This window comes from Phragmites australis, chromosome 11, assembly GCF_958298935.1.
Source record: "Phragmites australis chromosome 11, lpPhrAust1.1, whole genome shotgun sequence".
In the NCBI taxonomy this organism is placed as follows: Eukaryota; Viridiplantae; Streptophyta; class Magnoliopsida; order Poales; family Poaceae; genus Phragmites; species Phragmites australis.
In genome coordinates, this window is record NC_084931.1 from 26,045,369 (window position 1) to 26,054,671 (window position 9,303).

A 9,303-nucleotide genomic window follows, 5' to 3' on the forward strand; every position below is an offset into this window, starting at 1 on the left:
TTGCTCGCAAAATTTGGGCACAAAGAGAATCCAGATTCTATAGCAACCTCCATCCTTGCTTCGCCAGCATCGCCATATTAAAAGAGTATATATCACGAAAGCCTAGACCACCACGGCCTTTTGGCTTCGTCAATTCTTCCCAACTAATCCAATGCATTTTGTTCTCCTTATCTTGATTGCTTGGTACTAATCTGTTCACACAGAATTTTTTTTGTAAGATAGAAGCAACCCATATCAAAAGTTGGAACGGCTTGCGCAACCGCCTTAATCAAAACTTCTCTCCCAGCCCTTGCTAACAACTTCTCTTTCCACCCTTGAATTCGTTACCAAATCCTACCCTTCAAATACTAAAAAATCTTTGCCTTCATTTTGCCTACAAACTCCGGGAAACCCAAATAACGCTCATTCATTGTTTTCTTCTGAATTTGGAGAACTTGCTTAACCAGGGACGGAGCCAGAAATTTTATACGAGGGGGGCCAATTGAACGAAAGCATTCAATTATACAATAATTTAGCAAAATAATCTCATGTTTTCTAAGGTCAAATCGTTTCACGAGATGCAAAATACAAGTAAAAATGATTTAGAGAAACTAGATGTTCAATTCAATATTGCTGCTTGCTAGAATTTTAAAGCCGGTGCTGTTAAAAGGAGAATGGAGAAGGTCCTTTTGGGGCCTTGGCCCTTGGGGAATAATCAGAAAGGAAAGGGGCTAGAGAGAGGAGGAAAAAAACTTAGCAGGAGGTGCAAAAGAGGGGTTAAGCACACATGCCTTTTGCGCTATGAGGGAGAAGGCCATCAAAGTGAAGAAGAAGTATGAGCGAATGGCAATCTTGGGAACACAAGCATGTGTCAAAAGATATTCTGTGCACACATGATACATGCATTATATCTAATACAAATGAAAGATTTAGAATCTAGGGGAGTCATATAGATAGTAACATGATAAATTCTCACAAGAGATCCAGAGAGGGTCTTGAAACTTTTTCATGCATGGGGAGCCATGCCCCCTGTCCTCCGGTTGCCTCCGTCACTGTGCTCAACTTCTTATTTTCTCAAATTTCGTGTATATGCACAGAACATCACTGCTGACTTATCCTTGTTAATCATCTGCACAGGACACACTTTATAGGTATGTAATATGTAATATACTCTGCACCTGTTGTGCATCACCTCCACTTGCGCGAAACAAAATCAAAGAGTCATCGGCAAATAGCAAATGAGACAAACTGGGTGCATTTGGACAGATCCACACTCCTTCAATCCTTCATCTTCAGCCTTCTTCAATAACGCCGAGAACCCCTCCGCACATATAAGAAAGAGATATGGCGAAACCGGATCCCCTATCTAAGTCCCTTCTCCGGTGTAAACATATCGTTCATGTCACCATTCACCTTGATTATGTACATCACCGAAGTTACACACTTAATTACCAAATCTATCCATTCCTGAAGAGCAGTTGGAGCAAATCAGTCCAACGTTGTGCGTGTTGATGCAGAGAAAGCAGTCGGACTCTAGGGTTTCCGAAGATGATTGACCTCCTAGTCGAGATCAATTTCCAGGTACGGTTTCCTTATCGAGAGCATTCTGACTATCTAATCGGAAAGGTTCCAACTAGTCGTGATCGTCTTGTCAAGAGCGACTTTGAGCTGATCAACATCGCAATAATAACAACACCTCTACAATATCCACATCGGTTGGTGCATCGACAACGGCCACGCAGCCAGCTATCGCCCTCTTGCGAATGATGCCATCTTTCATCATTATAGCCACTATCGTCCACTAAACCAGCTAACCTGAGCACCCCCCCCCCCCCCCCTCGACTCCTGAATAAGGACCCTAACCTGAGCCCTAAACCAGCTATGGCTATGGAGAGGAGCAAGACCCTGGAGCATAAATCTCAAGGTTGATCTGAAGTGAGAAAATCAGCAGAGATTTATTAGAATTTCAGGCAAATAATTCTGCAAAAACGAATAATTAATCAATCAATTGCTTTACCATGTGTCATGCGTAGTCGTACTCGGAGATTAGAATAGGCAGTTACGTGTGACATGTGATATACGGTTGAAGTTGTCAATGACACCTGACACACGAGAAGCAAAAGAAAATAGCGATAATGCCACACACGGCACGTTATATTTGCCCTCTGGTGCTAAGTTATTCATCATGTTCCGATGCATCATACTCATAAACCACCATCAACAGGTCGGAATTACGATTTCCGATCCTGATTCTTACAGGCTACTGAGAAACAGCGGGAAGCTTAGCCAATCCACTCAGACAGCATAGCATGATAGATGGTAGCACAAAGATAAGAGAAGGTTCAGAAACTACAGTCAAGGTTCAATTGTCTGCTCCAAGCCTCTAATAATATCGCCAACAGGCACTAGATAGCAACTAGAAAAACTTGTACGTACCAGACTACCAAAAATCTGTAAAAAAAAATTGTGGCAAACCCCCATAGTAAAGAAAAGCAGTGAGCCAAACTAATCTAGCACTCAGGCTCGGGGAAACCCTGAACGCCCTTTCCTCTGTAGGAACTCTGGAATCTGTAACGCAGGTCCATCCTCCTGGGAAGTGGAAGAAAACCAACTGGCGCGGGTATGGTTGCTATCTCCTCCAGCCTAAGCATTCAAGAGTATCATGAGAATACATGATAGAAATAAGCAGAAATTAGGCAAAAGATACAAGATGTACCTGCCCAGATCGGCTCTCACTTTCCTCCTGGCATTTGAATCCAGTTGCGATCAGAGTTATGCTCACCTGAACAGAGATAACATGTTATTGACACCAGCAATGGCAAGGCATATATATTCACAATTGTGAATTTCAGCAGAATTTAAATTCCAAATATGGCTCACAAGGTTATTGTAATAGACGTGCTTTTCTTTTTTATTTCTGGGTGAGAAGAGAATTTGTGAAGTAAGAAATCATTTTGCCACAAGAGAAAACGATGTGATTTCTTTACTTACTTGACCAGTGTATGATGGGTCTATAACAGAGCCAAAAATCAGATTTGCACCAGGATCAACAAGATCATAGATTACTTCAGCTGCCGCATTCACCTGTAGAAAAGGATGGCCAGTGGGGTTCAGTCCAAATGTATTCTAACTATTTAAGGAGTCATCTAGCAATTTAATGATATATATGGGTATGCATTACCTCGTTCAAGGTTAGATCATTCCCTCCAGTGATATTCCATACGATTCCAGTTGCTCTTTCAATACCAATATCAAGTAGAGGAGACTGTATGGCATTAAGTGCAGCATCTCTGGCTCGTGTCTTACCTGCAAACGGGCCAATAGGATCAGCAGGGGGGGAAATAGGAAGGTAAAGGGATATTTCATGATGATTAGGACTCATTGAGAGATTCAAACATGGTGCTGAACAAATATGGTTCTCTGAATTCTGAAATTTCACCTGTTGCCATTCCAATGCCCATCAAAGATGAACCCGCATCTGACATAACGGATCGAACATCAGCAAAGTCCACATTGACCAAACCTGGCACCTGCATGCAAAACAAGGTAGCAGTAAGTGGCCAGTTTAGACACATCAATCACATGTAATTGTCACTCAAGTGAATATTTTGAGAGCATATACTAAAAATATTTGAACTTTCCGACTCATGATCTGGTATTACAAATGTCATGACAAGCAGTGAATGATTCTGTAAAAATGATTGCTCCAGAAGAACCAAGGAACTATTTACTTTGTTGAAATATGGACAATGTCAAATTTTAGATAATAATGTTACTGTTTATACTTTGAAAAACTTTTTAAGAATGCAGGTATGTTGACTTGCATTAAACAAAATATATGCCGTGCATGCAACTGGAAAGAACAAGGGAACAGTGAAAAAACATTGGAGCTTGAAACATGGTCAAAGAGATGAAAAGGGTTAAATCTTTAGCATCATTTAATATCAACTAGCAATCGAATTGAGTTTGTAAATCCTTTGTTGTAAGATTGTGTAACATACATAATGTTTCAGTCACTGTCTTTGGACAGACCATGGTTGAAATTATTCTGAACAAAATAAGATGGCTAACATAATGTACATCACATTCTCTTACAGTGATTATATCTGAAATGCCACGAACACCTTGTCGAAGAATATCATCTGCCAAATTGAATGCTTCTGTCACGGGAGTATTAGGGGATACAGCAGTCAGTAACTTGTCATTTGGGATTACAATCAGTGTATCAACATTGCTTCTCAAGGATGCAATTCCTTCTTGTGCCTGAAGAGCCCGCCTTCTTCCCTCAAATGAAAATGGGGTTGTCACTATTCCAACAGTTAGTATACCCATGGACTTTGCAATCCCTGCTATAATAGGTGCCCCACCAGTGCCCGTCCCACCTCCCATTCCAGCCTGCAAATTGAATTTTGAGACCAACTTGAGCATATCATATTCCATTCAATGAAAGAATATAAATGAGTATATCTATCTAGGATAACATGGCTTGAGTTAGATCAATTCTTAGATGTTCTCTACCTCTATAAATATAAAGACCCAGAAAAATGTGTCATTCTCCATCAATCACGTAACAGTAAAGAGTGTGGTTTGCTTGAGGGGCATGTACTTACCGTCACAAAAACCATATCAGCACCAGAAACTGCCTGTTCTACCAACTCCTGGCTTTCCTTGGCTGCGTTCATGCCAATTTCTGGGTTCCCACCAGCACCAAGACCACGTGTAAGTTCCTGGCCAATCTGTAACCTATTTTCTGGGTCAATGGGTGACATCCTCATAGCCTGAAAATCAGTGTTCACAATCCAGAATTCCACCCCCTTCATTGAGCTTTCAATCATCCTGTTCACAGCATTGGAGCCACCACCTCCAACGCCAATGACTTTAATCCTGGGCTCATTGTAGTGGTACGTGGCAGAAGTGTCTACCAATCTTTCAGCGGATTTGTCAATACCCTGCTTCTTGCCGGACACAGTAGCTGCACCATTATCCTCTCCATAAAGCATGGGGATCTCAGGGTGAAGGTCAAATAAGGTGTCCTTGGTACGCCGTGGCCCAGCTCGATGGGAGTTTCCAGAGCACTCGAATCGAGAAGAGCGATAAGAACCACCAGATAACCACTTCTTTCTCTGAAAATTCCTTGCACTGTTACCGAGAAGTGTTTTTCCAACATTGTTCGGCCAAATGCTTAACCTGCACCGGCAACTGGAAGCATTGGAAAAGACTAGCTGCGTTGCCATCCTCTGCTCTGAACCAGAATTTGGCGTGCACTGGGGAATGTAGTATCTGATGCCTCAAGAACTAAGTGCTGAAGAGTTTATGCCTCAAAACTAGCCAAAACAATGGAATATTAGCTGCATCTTATTGCTGGTTAGACATAGAAAATGACATCAAATGTATAATAACACAGAACATTTTAGCTAAGGTAGAGGTATTTGAGTCGCAGCCGCACTAGTTGCCAGAATATAGGCAAAATAATTAGGCCTCACTTTCCAAATTTGTGGCAATCTTATTTGGCTAGTATTTCTGTATTTGGTTTGACTCTACTTCATATTGTAAAACGGGATACAGTTTGAACGGAACTAAACAAAATGAACTAATAACATAGAAATTACGGTACACTACATCTGTAAAATGGATCTGGAAAAATAAGCGGGTTTACTTTCTCCGTCAAGGAAAGTATTTCAGTCACAGCGAACAATCTGTGGCCTCGCACGCATTAAGATGGCAAAAAATCAATTGGCTCCATTAAGGTGGCCACCTTATTACTCTAAAACACAATAAGATGGTACAAGGAGTATATTATCGCTGTCCACATACACGTCTAATTAGGGAACAACACCAAACCCTCAAAGATTTCGAGAACAATCCCCCACCAAAATCTCATCAAGGAGAACAATCTCCACCAAGGACTAGCTAGGCACAGAGGTAACGCACAGTTCGAGTTCGAGACGGAGTTGTGGCGAGATTTGCTTACTTTACCTGTTCCTCTACTTGGTCTGACCGGAGGAACCGACAACCGAGGAAGAGGAGGCGGTGCAGTGCAGGATGACGCCACCGGAGGCCGGCCGCGTGGAGTGGACGGCAACGTCCTCAGATCCTTCCGGTGCGCTACGCTGTCACCGAGGAAAATGGGAAAGGTGGCCGGCGATGACCAGATGGATGGGGTTTTGGCTGCGAGCTTTTCGTCCAAGGGTTTCTGCGCCGCGCCGGGGACTTCGGCCAGGTTTTGGCGAGTAGGTAGCAGGGCGGAGGCGGAGCCAACGACTTGGTTGGTGCTGGCTGAGTGCCCGAGCCCAGCGGCAGCGGCACGGGAGTTCCAATTTCTGTTGGGAGAGACTAGAGACCGTTCAACTTTAACTTGCTTCTTAGAAAAAAGGAAAAAAGCAAAAGGAAAGGAAAAAGCTGGAGCTCATGGGCCATGGCGCCGGCGCCGACGGTTTTTTTATTTATATATTTTTTATTAAAAATTTAAATAAATATATTCCTATGAAAAATATTGTAAAACTAGACGTCTACCGTCCTTTGAGGAGCGATAAGAGTCTAATCGCTCCTGAGAGGGTGGCGCCTCTCAGCAGCGGTAGGCTTACAGCCCTTTTGAAGGGTAAGCTACAGTACATGAACACAGTAAACAGTACTCTGAAGTATAATTTCACTTCTATCTTCTCTATTCAAAACAGTAATATTCTGTTACTTCAAAAATTCTAAAACTTTTTGTACGTGTTACATAATCCATGTGCAACCTATTTTAATTGGATTCACCCAAAAATCCTGTGTATAATTTAAACTAAAATTATCAAAAAGACTACTTTTATAACTTCTAGCAATTGTTAGGACCTCAAATGAATTTCTAAAAAACTTGTAAAATTCACTAATATTCTTCTTTATGTTATGTGATAATTTCTAAAATTATTTTTAGCACTATTTTTATATACGTTTGAATTCAAATTAAGTTAAAAGAAGAATATCACATGAAATTATAAAAATACATATAAATGGTGCATTACAAAGGATTCCACTTTTTTACGATATAATTTAGGGCTGAAAATAATTTTAGAAATTATCACATCACATAAGAAGAATATTAGTGAATTTTACCAGATTTTTAGAAATTTATTTGAGGCCCTAACAATTGCTATAAGTTATAAAAGTAACCTTTTTTGGAGAATTTTAGTTTAAATTATACACAGTATTTTTGGTGAATTCAATTAAATTGGGTTGCGCATGGATTATGTAATACGTACAAAAAGTTTTAGGATTTTTGGAGCAACACAACATTACTGTTTTGAATAGAGAAGATAGGAGGAAAATTAAACTTTAGAGCACTGTTCACCGTGTTTATGTACTGTAGCTTACCGGCCCTTCGGAGTGCTGTAAGCCTACCCGCCACTGAGAGGCGATAGAAGTCTAGTTTTGTAATTTTTTTTAAGAGAAATTTAGTTATTTAAAGTTTTAATGAAAAAATATAAAAATAAAAAAAGCTCCTCTCTTTTGCGGTTCAGGTCCCTCCTCGGGCGAGCACACGCGGACGCGCTGACAGGCTTTGCCTGGTCTGGGCCTCGTCAAAGGTGAGTCACGCACGCTGGGAATTTTCATTGTTTTATATTTTGAAAATAAAAAATTTTAAAAGTAGACACCCGGTTAAAAAAATTAAAAAATAGCCAACGATAAATTTAAAAAGTAAACATATTGCCCTTCTAATATGCGACATGTTTAAAAATAAAAAATACCTCATTCTTTTACTTCAAAATTCAAAACACTATCTGTCGGAGGATGAACTCCTGTCGCAGGGATCCCGAGAGACCCCTTTTTAGAGATTCGGCCGGGGGGATGATCCTGGAAAAGCTTGTTTGGGAAATAAGTGGGAACGGAAACAAATGCGATGGCTGGCGGGAAATGATTGCCCTAATGCGAGGAAAAGATGGGTGCACTGGGGTTTAGACAGGTTCGGGCCGCACGGAGGCGTAACACCCTACTCCTGTGTGAGCGCTATATTTATCCTTGAAGGGAATTATTCAAGGATGTATCTGGTTCTAAGCGGAGAGCCGTTTACAAAGAGCTTGAGGCTCTCGTGTTCTAGCTTGGCTTGAGCTGGTTCGAGCGTCTGCGTCATTTTCTTCACACACTTTCGGTTCCTTTGGTCTTGTTCGTCGGGGGGTCCTCCCTTTTTTAGTGTTCTCCATCCTTTCCTTTTATAGGCGCGCCGACCTCAACATATCCTGAATGGGAAAGAGGGGATGCGAATGTCAAGGTGCCACGGAGAAAGGCGTAATCATTTCATCTCGACGAAGTGACAGGGGCGGTGGAGAAATGCGGCGCGCATCCGACCACCCGCCACTGTGGAAGCCCTCGGGTGCCATAAAGGGGGCCCGCCGGGCAGCCTCAGATGTGTCCGGGGCGCCCATCCTGTCTTGTTCTTCCGCCATGGCAGGGTGGCAGACGGAGCACTTCGATCTTGGCAACGTTATCCCGAGGCACCCGGATGAAACGGGACGGGACCCGTGCATTTAATGGACCCACGCTCCCCCCTCCTGCCAGTGCATGGCAGGGTCTGACACTGGGGCGTGGACAGCTGAGAATGTCAGGATGTCAGGATGTCAGGCCGCGCGTGCCTATTAAATGCGGCATTGGGCCTTTGACTGGATGACACCCTGACGACGGGACCCTTCGGGTCGTCGAATGATCTTGCGCGAACCTTCGGGGAACCGAGTCCTCGGGGGCTGCCACGTGCAGCCCCGAGCACTCTCCCCGGAGAACTTCGGTGGGACCTTCGGGGAACCGAGTCCTCGGGGGCTGCCACGTGCAGCCCCGAGCACTCTCTCCCGAGCACTTCGGTGGGACCTTCGGGGCACCGAGTCCTCGGGGGCTGCCACGTGCAGCCCCGAGTACTCTCTCCCGAGCACTTCGGTGGGACCTTCGGGGCACCGAGTCCTCGGGGGCTGCCACGTGCAGCCCCGAGTACTCTCTCCCGAGCACTTCGGTGGGACCTTCGGGGCACCGAGTCCTCGGAGGCTGCCACGTGCAGCCCCGAGTACTCTCTCCCGAGCACTTCGGTGGGACCTTCGGGGCACCGAGTCCTCGGGGGCTACCACGTGCAGCCCCGAGTACTCTCTCCCGAGCACTTCCTTCTTGGTATTTGGGCTCTGCGGATCATCGGGGAACTAGGGTGCTCGGGAACCAGAGGCGGCGGCCCCGAGCACCTTCTCCCGGGACTTAGCTTCTTCTTACCTTGCAGGGTGGTGACATGTGGTGGATGGCCGGCCTGGCCTCGGGACTTAGGGACCCCTGGTTCTGAATACACCGACAGTAGCCCCCGGGCCCGTTGGTAGC

General features: G+C 44.0%; 1 protein-coding gene across 1 annotated transcript; it reads right to left on the minus strand.

The window, feature by feature from the left end:
• Positions 1–2,106: 2,106 nt before the first annotated feature.
• On the minus strand, positions 2,107–6,305 carry LOC133885504 (cell division protein FtsZ homolog 2-2, chloroplastic-like). Its single transcript, XM_062325226.1, has 8 exons — positions 5,956–6,305; positions 4,590–5,303; positions 4,075–4,374; positions 3,419–3,509; positions 3,161–3,285; positions 2,971–3,063; positions 2,696–2,761; positions 2,107–2,622 (listed from the first exon to the last, which is right to left on the minus strand). The coding sequence occupies exons 2-8, from the start codon at positions 5,211–5,213 to the stop codon at positions 2,497–2,499; spliced, it is 1,425 nt and encodes a 474-aa protein (XP_062181210.1). The 5' UTR covers positions 5,214–5,303; positions 5,956–6,305; the 3' UTR covers positions 2,107–2,496.
• Between the last annotated feature and the right edge of the window lie 2,998 nt (positions 6,306–9,303).

Coding starts and splice junctions, on each gene's coding strand:
- LOC133885504 (XM_062325226.1), bottom strand. CDS start 5,213: ATGGCAACGCAGCTAGTCTTTTCCAATGCTTCCAGTTGCCGGTGCAGG. Junction 3,286..3,418: donor GGGCATTGGAATGGCAACAG/GTGAAATTTCAG, acceptor GCCCGTTTGCAG/GTAAGACACGAGCCAGAGAT. Junction 2,623..2,695: donor GTGAGAGCCGATCTGGGCAG/GTACATCTTGTA, acceptor TTGAATGCTTAG/GCTGGAGGAGATAGCAACCA.